Raw genomic sequence first — 15,423 nt, 5'->3', positions numbered from 1 at the left:
GGCACAGCAACTCCTCAGGAGCTGCAAGAGCAGAATGCCCGTGTGCCCGCTGCTGCCTGCTCAGAGCCCTTCTGCCAGCCGAGCTGTGGAGCCGGGTGCCCACCTCTGGAGAGCTGCTGCCAGGAGAGGAGCCGATCCTGCACCAGGTCCTTGTCCTTCTGGAAGGGGCTGTCCCCTGCAGATGGTGGCCCCTGCGGTAGCATTGGCACTGGACACGCTCCACGGACGCTGCAGGCACTTCCCCGTCCAGTCCGGGAAACAGGTGTAATCCTCCTGGGAAAAAGAGAGAACAATTGCATGAAAGTCAATTCAAAACAAGGCCTGGAAACAAGAAAAAGCACAAAGCCTGTCACCGTTTCACAGGCCTGAGGAGGGTCTGATCACTCCATGCGAGAATTAAACCCATCCATGCATGGGGAAAATCCCCACCTTTCCTGCCCGTAAACACGCCCCTTCCTAAAGGGCCTGCAAAGCAGATCAGCTGAGGCACGGCTCCGGAATCCATCCCCCCCGCCCCTGCCACCCCCCCTCCACATGGATGGACTCTTTTGTCAGGCTGGCTGCCCCCGCCTCAGCCCCTGCCAGGCTGGCTGGCAGAAGCTGTCAGCAAAGCCAGCAGCTGGTTCCCTTTCCACAATTTCCTTCCCCTGTCCCACGAAAAGCAGCCCGGGGGCCAGCAGAAAAATTAATATTCCCCAGCGCTGCCCAGTGGGGAACCTCCGACATGTGGCCAGGCCGAGCCCTGCCCTGCCTGGAAGCCCCAGCATCCCCCCACCCCTGCGCTGGCTGGGGACTCATCTTGATTTCATCGGGGCACAGAGCGTGTCCTCCAGGCAGGGGCCACAGCCAAAGCATATCGGCTCTGTCCCACCAGCGGCCAGCTCCAGGATGGTGTTCCCAGCTCCATGTCGTGCTCCAGAAGAACACACCGGCTGTGCCTCAACTTGCAGCGACATCACGATGCCACTGAGCTGCAGGGGGATGTTTCCCCTGTCCCAGTCCGTGGCACCTTCACTGCACTGCCACCACTTCTCCAATAGGACGGGGAGCTTGGAGCCGCTCCCTCCACAGCTCGCTGGGGACCAATGGAAGCATCTCCTTGGCTGCGCTCTCTCCTCCGCGCCACAGGGAAACACTCTGGGGTTTTCTTCCAGCGCCATGAGACACGTGCTGCTGCTACTTCCTGGGCTTCTGTATCATACTGTGCACAGGCATGCAGCTCTGCTGTCTCCTGGGTCAGGCAGGGCTCCTGCAGCCAAGAATGCTCAAAAAGGTCCTCCAGGGACGGCCTGTCAGTGGGGTCCATGCATAAACAGCACCTGATGAGGTGCTGGCACTCTGTGGAGAGAAACCAGAAACTGCCGCTCTCCCACATTCCACAGTGCTCAGGCCACACCAGGAGTGCTCAGAGCTGCAGCCAAAAGCTTCCCATCGATCCTCTCTTGCAGAGGACGCCAGCACAGAGGCACAGGTGCCACCTCCTCCAGCTAAGCCCAGCAGATCCACCTCCTCACCAGCTACAAGAGCAGGACGCTTCTGTGCCAGCTGCCCCTCCCAACCCTGTTCTTCCCCTCGTGCCTTGAAGGCGCACCCCCACCTTGAGACACCCAGATGGGGAAGCAGAGTTGGCCCCGGACGATGTCCTCCTTGGTGTGGAAAGGAAGGTGCCCGCAGACCAGCTCATAGAGCAGGATGCCCAAGGACCAGATGGTGGCTGGCTGGCCATGGTAGCAGCCAAAGAGGATCCACTCCAGTGGGCTGTACTCTGGCGCTCCTATGGGACACAGGCGCAGCTCATCAGGCATATCCTGCTCCCTCCCTCCTTCCCTCCCTCCCAGCCAGCTCCCGTTCCACAACAGCCAGCCCCTGCCCTGCCAAAAAGCAACTCGGCTGCAGCTGGCTGAAGAAGGATTCCCCCTCCTTCCTTCCCTCCCTCTTCCCCCTCTGCCAGCCAAGGGGGGAACCTCCGTTGCCCGGCTGGGCCCCAACTTTGAACTCACCTGACATCTGGGTGTAGAACGTGTCCTGGAGGATCGTGCCGCACCCGAAGTCGATGAGCTTCGTCTCGCCCGTGGCCAAGTCTATGAGGACATTCTCGGTCTTGATGTCGCGGTGCAGGACGCCACAGCTGCTGCAGTGCCGCACGGCCTCCAGCACCTGGCGGAACAGCCCCCGTGCCACGGGCTCCGTCAGGAAGCGCCGCTCGTGCAGGAAGTACCAGAGGTCCTGACAGCGCTCCGGACGCTCCATGACCAGCGCGAAGCCCTCGGGCACCTCGAACCAGTCCAGGAGCTGCACGACGCCGCGGAAGCCAGGCCGCGACACCATCCACAGCAGCGCCAGCTCCAGGGGCACAAGGGCGCCGTTCTGCTGCGGGGGCACCGCGATGCCGTCAGCGGGGCCGATGCTGCGCCACGCCTCGGGCAACCCCTGCCCGGCCTGGCCACTGCTCGCGATCGCCCGGCCCGGGGTGCTGCACGGCCCCCGCTCACTCCACGCTCGCTCCCCTCGCAGCGTTCCGGCTGCCTTCACCCCGCCCGGCACGCCCCGCCGGCTCCTCCCGCTGGCCCCGCTCACTCACCAGCCGCGCCCACTCCGAGATGCGGCCCACGGACACTCGCTTGATGGCCACCTGCGAGCCAAGGTGAGCGGCGGGCTGAGCTCCTCGCCCGTCGCCCGCCGCCCGCCGCCCCCCTCCGACCGGCCCCGTCTCTTACCGGGGCGCCGTCGGCGAGCCGGGTCCCGGAGTAAACGCTGCCGAAGCCGCCGCTGCCCAGCAGCGAGCCCTCCCTGTAGAGCTGCTCTAGGGGAGGCTTCTCCGCCCGTGCGGGCAGCACCGCGCTCCCGCTCTTCTGCTCGGGGCACCCGCCCGCCCGGCGCGCTGCTGCTTGCCCAGCCGCCCTGGGCTGCGGCGGCTCGGGGCCGGCGGCCGTGCTTGCGAGCGGCGGAGCTTGGAGCGGGGAAGCTGCCGGCAACTCCGTCGGCCACGGGGCGGGAGCCGGGCGGCAGCGGGGCGGCTGCGGGCGGAACCGCGGCAGGGGCTTCGTTCGGTGCCGGGGCCTCGGCCTGGGCTGGGCCAGAGCCCGCGCCAGGCGGAGCCAAAAGACCGTGCTGCTCCGCCAGCACCAGAGCGAACAGCTCTTCCAGCGGCGCCACAGCCAGTACGGAGAGAGCCCGGCGGAGGCGGAACCACGGCGGGCCGGGCAGGGGCGGGCACGGGGCGGCCCCGCCGAGGGGCGCCTTGCGGGACGTGGCATGAGCCGGCCTGGGAGAGGCGGAACACGGACGGCACGGGACGGGACGGGATGGGGAGCAAGTGGAAAGTCGAGCGGAAAACCGATCGAGAGAAGCGCTGCTGCTGCTGCTGCTGCTGCTGCTGCTGCTGCTGCTGCTGCTGCTGCTGCTGCTGCTGCTGCTGCTGCGGAGCCGCCGGAGCTTGCGGCCGTTCCTCCGTTGCCCCCGTGAACCCAACGGAGGAGCCGCCGCGCGCCCCAAGGAACGAAAGAGAGAAACAAACAAATCACACCCCAAAGTCATTCCTATTAGAGAAGTAGCCAAAAAACCCAATGTAGCAATATAGAAAAGTGTTAGCTTGTGGCTTCTTTCTTCTTTGCGTGAGACGAAGCATTTAATGGGGAAGAATTGCCTCTTCTGACAATTATGCACAAGTGGAGAGGAGCAGAGCATTTAATTTTCAAGTAGAAAAGGGAAATCATGTCAGTAATGTCATCTCTTTTCATCCTCTGTTGAGACAGTTGCACGCTGCCAAAAGACATGGTGTGGAACTTGGGGCCAAGTTTCTTTTCCTGCCAGAAGATGAGGAGGGGAAGTATCCCAGAATCATGGAGTTGTGGCATGGCTTGGCTTGGAAGGGATCTGAAAAATCCCATGGCTGCAACCCCCCTGCTGTGGCTGCGGACCCCTTGCACCAGACCGGCTTGTCTAGAGCTCCATGCAGCCTGCCTTGAACACTGTCAGGGATGGGACATGCACACCTTCTCTGGGCAACCTGTTCCAGGAGAGTCTTTTTTCTGAATCCCTTACCTAAACCTATTCTCTCTCCTTTTGGATCCATTCTCCCTTGTCCTGTCCTTCCTGCCCTCGTACAAAGTCCCTGTCCAGCTTTCATGTAGGTTGCCCTCAGGTACTGGAAGGCCACAGGTGGATCAAGCCTCGGTCTCTTTCCCAGGCTGAAGAAGCCGAGCTGTGTCAGCCTTTCCTTGCAGGAGAGGAGCTGCAGCCCTCGTACCATCTCGCTGTCCCTCCTGTGCCCTGCTGCAGCGTGTCCACGTCCTTGCCATCTGTGCCGGGGAGCTCGGCAGAGCCGGACGCAGCACTGCAGGTGCAGGGTCAGCGGCGGGGAGGAGACACGGCCCTGACAGCAGCTCTGGGAGCAGCGATTGGCGATGGGCTGCCTGCTCTGCAGAGAGCCGGGGCCCTTGTGCCTGCCCTTGTGCCCAGGGCACCTTTCCCCGCCACTCGCCCGCCCGCTCAGGGGAAATGCACCCTGTGCTGCCCCTCAGTGCCGCCCCTCGCCGCTGCCCCGGGGACTGCCCGGTGCCAGCTGGAGGGCCCCAGGCCTTGGCCTCACCCTGCTCAGCCCAAGGCCCTGGAAAAGCAGATTCAAACACCCACCCAGAAAGTGCCCGAGGATTCCAAGGTCAATCTTTTGTCACCAGCACAGCTTTTCTCTCAGTCTGGACAGGATTAGAAAATCACCAGGAGAAAAGAGCATGAATAAGTTCTGCCTTGGCACTACCTCAAGGTGTGGGGGTACCAGTTGTCGGTTTCACTGGCTCTGGATTGAACGGGACTTGAGACAGTAGTTCATGTTCGGAATCAAGTATTCATTATTTCTTACCACTAAAGCAGTCTCATAATATGAGTTCAGCAGCTTTTCATTAGAAGGCACAAAATGGCTAACAATCTCGTGTTCCAAGGTCTTTTAAGACTAAACTATTCAATTAAGAACTCACACCTAGATTATTTTCCCTTTTAACCCAATAACAGATCCCAAAGAGTCTGCAATGCAGAATTTCTGCCATATTACAAAAAGCCACCCAAACCCATGAAGAAGAAGGAAGAAGAAGCATGAAGAAGAAACCCAGGATGACAACCTGTGCTGTCCATCTTGCTTCCATCCACAACATACTAAAAATCCCAAAAACTAAATTTCTCAGAATTGCCGGGGTCTCTCTTTCTAGCTGGTCAGAGTGACCCCGACTAAAGTTCGAAAGTTTCTTTTCCCAGCCCGGTGCTTGAAGAAGAAGTCAGGGCTCTTCATTTTTTCGGTCTCAAGATTGTTTATTGCATCTTATCTATAAAGTTCTTTCTCCCTGTCCAGCCGAGATCCGTTTGGCAGGACAGCCAGAGGCACTCCCCCTTCCTCCAGGGCGGTGTTATCTTTATATACTACAAACTACGTGTACAATATTTACAGTTATTTTCCAATACCTATCATCTATATTAGATAGTGAGTTTTTACTTTAGACCAATCTAAAAGTGCCAACATCACCAGACAAGATGGAGGTAGAGAAGAAGAAGAAAGGCTAGACACGCCCAAATCCCTCCATCTTGTCACCAGAAACCCCTATACCAAAAATCCTAAAACCTACATTTAGACTCTGTAATTATTTTATTCTTACACTATTTACACTATTGTGGCTTTTATCTCTTTCTATAAAGGTGACAAGTTATTCCGTGGTTCATAATCGAACCCACTGGTGTTCTGGGCTGTGTGCCAGGGTCTCCGAGCCCCCTGGCAAGGGTCTCAGGAAACTCCGGACTCCCAAAGGAATGTCCTGAGTTCCGACATCTCCCCCTTCTGTTTGCACCAAGAAGACCTCTTTGGCAGCTTGGTTGACAACCCGCCATATACACAAAAGAATGCATGGCGCAATGAACAAGAGAACTAAAAGCCCTACTAAAATATAACAAGCAATCATCTAACAACAGTTCTACAACACCACTGATTCCCACACCCATGAAGAGACCCAAAGTCCACAGTCTTCTGTGGGCAAAACACAAGGGTTGGAATCTCTGTGCAGTCCACATCTCTACATCTTCTTTTCTGCTTATGGAATGGTCAGCGTTTTCTTGCCCACGCTTCTTGTCAGCATTGTCTTGCACTGGATGGAGTTTCACATTCTTCACTGAGATTCACCTGGACTTTTGTACCTGCTAAAACACAAACAAATCCACACCCCCGAAGAGACTGGAGGATTTTCTCAAAATCTCGGAGGTGAAGAATGGATCCTGATATGAAAATAAAACATTGATCAACTCTGTTTCAGTCTCTATGCAATTGCATAGGGAAATGTAAAATGACAGCAATTAGAAATCAATTAGATAATACACATAACCAATAACACATCTGAAATCATACAATTGTCAAACACTACAACACTGAACTGTCAACCCAGAGTCTGCGACAGCTGATGAACCTTACAACAACAGAGAACTGGAGAATCCATGTCCGGATTCATGTTTCTCCAAACTCCTTCTGAAAACAGGCTCAGCTATCATAGACGGTCAAATTGCCAAGCCAAAAGGACTTGAATACTTTTTGATGCAGAAAACATCTGGGCTGATTGTCAATCACTCCATTCAAGTAGAGCTAGGACTTGGCCAGAGCCCGAACTCTAATTGATGGATATCACTTAGCACATTCTTAAAATGAGACTCTTAAAAACAGCAATTATGAATAGGAAACCTTAGGATTAAAGATCTATCAAACCATTAAATAATTGGATCCTTCTGAAACTTCTGTTGGGATAGAAATTCTTCAAACACAGTAGACTTCTTGAATTCTTGGCTGAAGTACCTCTGTAATAACTGAAGAAACAATAAATGAAGAAAACCACAAAAGCGGCAATTTGGATTTAAAAGAAATCCAAAAACCTGTGAGTAGTTAGGAAATAAAGACAAGATTCTGAAGAGACGTGGCTTCTCACAAAAGAGATAGTGGAACACTGGCTGGCTATAAACACTACAATACCCTGATAATAATTCTTATCACAAATTCTGAGAATTCTCATTATATAATCAACTTATCAACAGGAAGTATTTGAAGGAGTTAAGACAACCTTTTTAAAGTATTCATATAACATTAACAGCAATCCTTATTTATCAGTATTACCTATAAAATCTAAAAATAACAAAGGTTACAAACTCACTGACAACAATCCCTAAAACTCTGAACCATTGGAGAATCAGCTGATGACCCCACAGATAGGATCTGATTGATGTTTCTCAAATGCTCTGTCTTCAGAGACACTTTGAGTAATTGAATCCTTACTAATACTTCTATCTTTATATGGTGCCGTCTCTCTCCCTGAGAGGCATTTTTCAAAATAGATTTCCATCTACATCATATTTGGAATAACATTGATTTGCATTGATTTTCCCTTCTTTTTTCTGTATCTTGGGCAAAAGCCTGGTGCTTTCTCACTTTTCTCTGATTTTTGGACAACTTTTTTTTTTTTTTTTTCCACGCCCATCTTTTGCATCTGAGACTTGATCATCTGATAAATGCTGTTTCTGTCACTTCTGTGGGACTAGCCTGTTGAAGAGCTCGGTGTGCCTCACTCAACATGTGCTGCACCCACGAAAAATCTCCAACTTGAGATTTCGATGGAGGCTGAAACTGTGTGCTGGCTGCTGCGGTTGGCTGGGTGCCCGTCCCGCGTCCGCGAACTGGGGAAAAAACCCTTCGCGCCCCGACTTCCGGGTCCTGCATCATCACCACGCGTCTCCTGCGTCTGCCTACGGGCACCGCTTGGAGCCCTGCAGCTGCTCCAAGTTTACCGCCCGCGTCTGACGTGGACGCTATGATTTGAGAGCCCTTCCCGGACGTCCCGCGGGTCTCGCCCTGCGCGCGCGTCTTTGGCACTGCGCCAGCTGAGGCTGCCGCTGTCGGTGTCATGCTCACAGCCCCCGCGCCGAAACTCGCGTCCCCCACTGCCTCTGCGCTCCCCCCGCCGCTCGCCGCCGCCGCCGCGCAGCCACGCTCGCCGCGAGAGAGCAATCCCTCCTCCCCCTCCGGTCCCCGTTCGCCCCCCCTTTCCGACTTGGACGCTTTTCCCGTCCCTTTCCCCTGCTGTTTTCGAGAACTGGGAGGGTTTGCCCCTACAGGGCGTTCTTGCCCCTCCGATTCGCTAGATGAAAATTCTAATTCATCTGGGGTAAGGACCGTATTTGCGTCCGAATCGGAACCCGAACTCCCCGCTGTTTCTGGGGTTTCAGGGCGTTTTGGAGGCCTCCTGGGCTTTCGGGGTAGAGGAATTGGAGGCGGTAAAGCTGCTTCCCACTCCCTCTCATCGGGAGCTATTTCCCGCTCCCTCTCATCGGGAGCTATTTCCCGCTCCCTCTCATCGGGAGCTATTTCCCGCTCCCTCTCATCGGGAGCTATTTCCCGCTCCCTCTCATCGGGAGCTACTTCCCCAGGGCTGGTTGGGACCAGAGACAATCTCTGCTTTGAGCTTTGCTCTCCTCCCCCCGCCCCTGTGGGATTAACAATTAATGACCTTTTAGCTCTACTCCGGGATCTTGCCGTAATTGCCTCTAACATGATCCTTGCTGGGGATAAAAGCTTCAAGGCCGTTTTACCTTTTTTCAGAGATTTTCACAAGGTGTGTGGCTGCCAGACCTTCTAAGGCTGACAAAATCCTTAACTGTTCCTGAGAGCATGTCCCCTCCATGTTCTCAAATCTCAACCTTCTTACCAAAAGCTGAATCATTTGCAAGGTCCGTCCGGAGGTCGCCCTGGTCACTGGCCCCACCGCCAGATCTGGATGCGAGTCTGTTTAGCAGAAGTTGAATCTTGGATCTTCTGTGTGGATTTTTTTTTTTTTTTTTTTTTTTCTTTTTGGGAGTGCCTGCTTCTTTTCCTTGTCCTTTTTTGTTCTCTTCACGGGCTGTGTTTCAGCGGCTGATGTCTGGTGGCGTGGCTGCCTGCCAACTGCCCACCTGGGTGCTTTCTTGCTGCTTAACGTGTCGTGGTCTCTCTTTTGCAGCCCATCTCTTGCAGCCGTCTCTCTTTCCGCCCATCCGGGTTGTTCTCTTGCCGCCCAGCTCTTGCAGCCCACCTGGGAATGCCAAATGCCGGGTCTTTCTTGCAGCCAAGCCAGGGAACGCCAGTTGCCGCATCTTTCTTCGAGCCCACCCAGGGACGCCAGTTGCCGGGGTCTCTCTTTCTAGCTGGTCAGAGTGACCCCGACTAAAGTTCGAAAGTTTCTTTTCCCAGCCCGGTGCTTGAAGAAGAAGTCAGGGCTCTTCATTTTTTCGGTCTCAAGATTGTTTATTGCATCTTATCTATAAAGTTCTTTCTCCCTGTCCAGCCGAGATCCGTTTGGCAGGACAGCCAGAGGCACTCCCCCCTCCTCCAGGGCGGTGTTATCTTTATATACTACAAACTACGTGTACAATATTTACAGTTATTTTCCAATACCTATCATCTATATTAGATAGTGAGTTTTTACTTTAGACCAATCTAAAAGTGCCAACATCACCAGACAAGATGGAGGTAGAGAAGAAGAAGAAAGGCTAGACACGCCCAAATCCCTCCATCTTGTCACCAGAAACCCCTATACCAAAAATCCTAAAACCTACATTTAGACTCTGTAATTATTTTATTCTTACACTATTTACACTATTGTGGCTTTTATCTCTTTCTATAAAGGTGACAAGTTATTCCGTGGTTCATAATCGAACCCACTGGTGTTCTGGGCTGTGTGCCAGGGTCTCCGAGCCCCCTGGCAAGGGTCTCAGGAAACTCCGGACTCCCAAAGGAATGTCCTGAGTTCCGACAAGAATCAGAGTGGACCAAGGCCCAAAACCTGGAGGTGATAAGAATGGACTAAAACCAGAACCAAGGAATCTGCATGCTCTAAAAAGACAGATCAAAGGAAGAGCCATGCTAAACAATTCTTGGAACAGGTAAACTAGTTTGGGGAAAAGTTTGCTATGCATGAGGGTCCATGAATATGCAACAGGCCGATGTAAGGGAAAAAGTATATCAGGGGGATCCCCGAAGGGAACAGGGTGCTCCTGGCTGAGTGCCAAGATGCACCCGGCCATAATAACCTTTGCTCCATGGTCCTGGTCTCCCATTGTCCTTTACTAAACTCTTTACATTTTCACAGGAGAGTGAACATGGTTTTCACATTTAGGAACGGTTTAAGTTTTTTCACTTTTCGCGGGAGGGAGTTTTGAAGAGCTGCAAGTGGCTAATCTGCCTGCAACAAGGACCATTCCACGGGCTCTTGTCACCTTTCCCAACACGTCTGCTGCAGCTCATGGAGGGTGAAGCCCTGGAGGCTCCTTAGGGGCGGTTATGGACGATTGCAGGCAGCGCCTCAATGCCCTGGATCAGAGGTGCCCCCTCCTGGGAACCCCCACGTTTTCCAAATAGGCATCATCTCCTTCAGGGTGCTTCCTTAAGAATCTGAGCTGTACATTGATGACAGAGGTTACAATCTAAACCATTCCTATCAGCCAGTAATATAATTCAGGTGTTAAGATGTTGGACTGTTGGAGGACAGAAGACAGATGATGGACTTTGGACCTGGTTAACATAAGAGATTTGATACCAGGATGCCTTGGAAAAACAAACAGAACTTTGAAAATTAGACCTTGATTGCAAGAAGGGTTTGCTAGAAAAAAATCAGATGGGTTTGCTGGAAAAAGAAAATCCCATTAAACTCTGCAAGCAAGGGATGTTGTTTTATGCATAAGTTTGTGTAGGTGATTGTAACCTAATCACTGTAGTACACTTTACTAGTCTCCCTAAAATAGTATATAAGTGCTTGTATCCCACAATAAAATCGGATTCTGATCACCGAGTCAGTCTCCCCGTCTCTCTCCATCGCTGACACTTCCCTGATAAAGAACTGTTATTCCTGCTCCCATATTTTTACCTGAAAGCCCCCCTTAATTTCAAATTTATAACAATTCAGAAGGAAGGGGTTTACATTTTTCCATTTCAAGAAAGGCTCCTGCCTTCCTTAGCAAACACCTCTCTTTCCAAACCAAGACACAGGAGCCACCTGTATTATACATGCAAATACTTCACACAAAAAAACCAAGAGCCTCAAAAAGGCAAAACAGCTTGGTAATTTGTAGAAAGTAACTCTGATCAAAAATAAAATGTGTGAATAGATCAGTCTGAAGATGACATTCACAATTTTCCTGGTGACATTGTGCACTGTACTGTAGCAGTGGACAGTCACTGGACATAGCCAGTAGGATAACTAGATATGCTTTTCAAACTTATTCTAAGTATTCATTGAATTATTCATTGAATTCTCATCCTTCTGTACACTTCAGCTCTGCTGCAAACTTCAGAGACTTTTTTGCACAAGCTTCTAACAAGTTACTCTGGATCCATAATTCCCGAGACAAAATAGAATCCAAATTCCAAGTGGGATTACTCTTTTCAAAGCCTGCAGTCACACAGAATGAAGCAGCACTTAAATCATCCTGTGCATCCCATACACATAACAGTCCAGTCACTGACCATCTGCAATAATTTTTTGACTTTTGCTACAAATTACCTTCAAGAATAAGCTACAAATAATATCTTGAACTGGTTTAAATTTAGGGATGGCACTGCAATTGCCCAAAAAAATTCTAAGGGTACCTAGTGCTGTTGCAGTAATACAGAAGAACTGTGTGTATTACTAGTTGTTATTCATATTAGGTAAAAATGGCTCAGCTCAGCTTTGCTAAGCAAGAAACAAGTCATGCAGAGTTGAAATGATGGAGTTGGGACAGTGTAGCCAGTCTGCTTTTTGTGAGAGATGCTGTTAAGGAGTAGCAGTAGTAATGTGCTCATCTCCTGTAACTTTGCTCCTTGTAATCTACTTTCCACCTCAGCAACTTTTTCTGCTCTTTTTCTTTCTTTATTTCTTCAGCTGAGTACTAAAAGGAAACACAGAACTGCAATGTTGCTACCAAAATAATAGATTTTTTTCAAACTAAAAAATACTCACAGCTTTTAGAAAACACAACAGAAGTGTTGGAAAGTATAAACAATACAAGGTATTGAACAGTGTTTTTACATTATACTACATCAGCCAAACAAATGGATAGTAGGGCTTGAGGAACAAGGATATAATTGAAGTTTTGTTAAAAGGGCTTCTTTTGGTCTCTGTGTGGTAACTGTCATCACCCTGATGTAAATACTCCACAATCTATTTACATTTTCCTAGGCTTATTTTTTTGCAATCAGCTATGATTTTTAAATTTCTCTTGTACCCATCACTGAAATAGCTGAGCACAATCTCCAAACAAGACAAATGGTAAAGTAGCAAAGGGCTGCAATAACTGAGCAGCCAACAGGATAAGCCACACTGGCACCTATTGGCTTTGCCAAATCCTCTGTGAGTGCTTTAGTTTCTTTTCCTCTTTGGTTTAAAATGCAACACATTTTCATTACTTCTGATGGCTCACCTCTGAAAGAAAAAGGCAGTAGCTGTTTTTGGCAGGGTAAGTTGCATTTGCAAATTGGCTCACCTCCTTGGCAGCAGAACTGCATTTTTTCTTATCAAAGCTGTTCCTCAGCTTGAGTGTGGAGAAGGCACAAAAGGATGAGAGAGGCTGGTGGAGCTCTGATGGTCTGAGGATCCAATGGTGCAAAGAGCTGGAAGGTGAAATACCTTTTCTTGAGTTCAGGGTCATTAGGGAAAGGGAGTGTGTGCCTGAAAGCTCAGTTCTGTCAGCCATATTCACCTAATAAAAGGGTTTTTTTCCTGCACAAGGTTTTTTTCCTGCACCCCAATGCCAAGGGATGGCAGCTCTTTCTGTTGTGGGGGCATTGCAGCCTCCAACTGCAGAGTATGCAAACTGAGCTGCATTGAAATGTGTTCTCCAGGGCTCAGTTTTGGGGCTGGTCCTGGTTAACTTCTTTATTGATGATCTGGAGGTGGAGATTAAAAGCACCCTCAGTAAATTTGCAGATGCCCAGTTGGGTGGGAGTGTGGATCTGCTGGAGGATGGGAAGGCTCTGCAGTGAGACTTGGACAGACTGGATCAATGGGCCAAGGACAAGGGCGTGAGGTTCCACAAGGCCAAATGCCACATCCTGCAGGTCACCAGCCGCCTCAGTGTGAGCCAGAGTGTGCCCAAGGTGGCAAGAGGCCAATGGCACCTGGCCTGGATCAGCAGCAGTGTGGGCAGCGGGACCAGGGCAGTGCCTGCCCCTCTGTGCTGGGCACTGCTGAGGCCACAGCTCGAGGGCTGTGTCAGCTCTGGGCCCCTCAGGAAAAAGGACATTGAGGGGCTGAGTGTGTCCAGAGAAGGGCAGCAAGGCTCACAAAGGCTCTAGAAAACATGTCCCATGAGGAGTAGCTGAGGGAGCTGGGTTTGTTCAGTCTGGAAAAGAGGATCAGGAGGGACCTCACCGCTCTCTCCAACTCCCTGACAGGAGCGTGCACTGAGGGGGGGCTGCTCTCTTCTGCTGGGCCTGCACTGAGAGCCAGAGGAAGTGGCCTCACGTTGAGAGGAAACTCAGGTTAGACTTTAGAAAAAAAATTTCACTGCTCAGGTGTTCATGCCTGGGAATAGGTTGGCCAGAGAGGTGGTGCACTTGCCATCCCTGGAGATGTTAAAGATGCCTCTGGATCTGACACCGGCAAATGGTTTAATGGTTTAGGGTTTGCAGTGTCAGTGCTGGGCTGACGTTGAACTGATGGTGTTCAAGATCTCTTTCACCTCTAACGGTTCCACAATTCCAAGCGCTTCCCGCCTGGCTGAGGGGAAGGCTCAGGGCTGTCCCGAGTCCGAGGGCGGCCGCGCCCTGAGGCGCTGGGGCGGTGCTGCGGCTGGGCACCTCCTGAGGGGCCAGGCCAGGCTCTGCCCTCAGCTCCGCGAGATCCCCGCCCTCAGCCCGGCGGGGCCTCCGCTGTCCTTCAGCCCGCAGATCCCACACCTCAGCTCCGCGAGATCCCACTCCTCAACCCGCAGATCCCACCCCTCAGCCCACATATTCCATCCCTCAGCCCGCAGATCCCACCCCTCAGCCCGCAGATCCCATCCCTCAGCCGGACAGCGCTTGGCAGCGGGCACCCGCCTCGCCTCGGGGTCTGCCCGGAGTCCCCTGCGCCACTGGATCACAGGTACCCGAGCCGTGCCCCATTTCCCCCCTCGGGACTACCCAGCCTTCCCATAGAAGAATGCAGCTGCTGTTTCTCTTTAAACTGTTGCTTTCCAACTCCACCCCCCTCCCCCCGCCCTTATTTTAAATTTGTATATGTTCTTTCCCTTTTGTATTTGGGCTGATCTGGGGTGCTTGCTAAGGCTTCAGAGTGGAGCTCTGATAAGGAGCTGTGAATCACACACGGCCCATCTGAGGGAGGAGGGTGCGAGGGAGCTGAAATAGGCCAGGACAGCCCCAAGTCCTGTTCCACAGCGCAGCATCCTCACGGCCTCAGCTGCTGCTGTGGGGTTTGGTTTCCACAGGACGCCAACAACCCGCACTTCTCCCCTCTGGCCTTTGCTCCCTGGGTTTCGAAGGATAAGTCCTGCTCGGGCTGGCTGGTCTACTGACCGTGCCAGCCATGTGCTCTGGTGCTGCTGAGCACACACATTGACAGATCTGCACTCCTCCAGGAGTGGTTTCTGAGGTTTGAAGCAATGTTACTGGGTTATTTTCCGTAACTGATGGAGAAGAATTTTAGATGCAACATTTGCTAGCTGTTTGTTGAAGCAAATCTAGTTGTCTTTCCACCTTGCTCTGTGATGCAACAACCGAGGTGAGCTATTTGCATCTAATTAATGTATGCTGGCTTATCAATACTATTTTGCGTGCCTCCTGTAGGTTGCAAAAGTCAAAAAGATGCAGGTAAAGGTCAAGATGTGTCCTTGTATACATCCAGTTTTAAACCCCTTGTGCTTCTTATATTGCATAATTGTATAAACATGTATTAAATGAAACTCTTCTGAAAAGCAATTAGCTCCAGAGCGAACTCATTTTTACAGCCTTCCTTTTGTTTGGGTGAGTTGTGTTTTTTCTTAGGCTGGCAGGGTGGTGGCAGTAGGACAAAAAGAGGTGAGGAAGGCTGGCAAGCTTTTCCTTGTTGTGGCAGGGTTGGATTTGCAGGAAAATGAAATGCATGTCTGTTATCACTTCTGAAAGACTGCAGGGAGACGAACTCTCTCAATTCTTGCTGTGTAAGGGAAGCAGCAAAGGAATGGGGGCAATCAGTAACTCCCAAGAGAAAGCAAGGCTGGCTGTCTTCATTAGGATGACAATGATTTTGCTGTGAGCCACTTTTTTTTTTTACTTTGATTCAACTTGGAGAAGGAAAATGAATCCATTCTTAAGCTGCATTTGCCACTGATTTAAAGTTTCTACCTGGAGCTAAGTAATTTTTGGAGAAATTGTAAGAGGTTACTGTGATGCTTGCATCAGCCTTCCCTGTTTGG

General features: G+C 51.4%; 1 protein-coding gene across 1 annotated transcript; it reads right to left on the bottom strand.

Annotated features, from left to right (window-relative positions):
• Window positions 1-1,176: 1,176 nt before the first annotated feature.
• Window positions 1,177-4,252, bottom strand: LOC132334964 (serine/threonine-protein kinase pim-1-like). Its single transcript, XM_059861085.1, is given in 7 exon segments — window positions 1,177-1,212; window positions 1,214-1,338; window positions 1,598-1,774; window positions 2,001-2,370; window positions 2,582-2,632; window positions 2,718-3,265; window positions 4,108-4,252. Coding segments are annotated over 7 exon segments (1,452 nt in total).
• Between the last annotated feature and the right edge of the window lie 11,171 nt (window positions 4,253-15,423).

The sequence above is a fragment of the Haemorhous mexicanus genome, chromosome 16 (assembly GCF_027477595.1).
Source record: "Haemorhous mexicanus isolate bHaeMex1 chromosome 16, bHaeMex1.pri, whole genome shotgun sequence".
In the NCBI taxonomy this organism is placed as follows: domain Eukaryota; kingdom Metazoa; phylum Chordata; class Aves; order Passeriformes; family Fringillidae; genus Haemorhous; species Haemorhous mexicanus.
The sequence above is the reverse complement of the archived record's forward strand: the minus strand, read 5'-3'. Positions and strand labels throughout refer to the sequence as shown.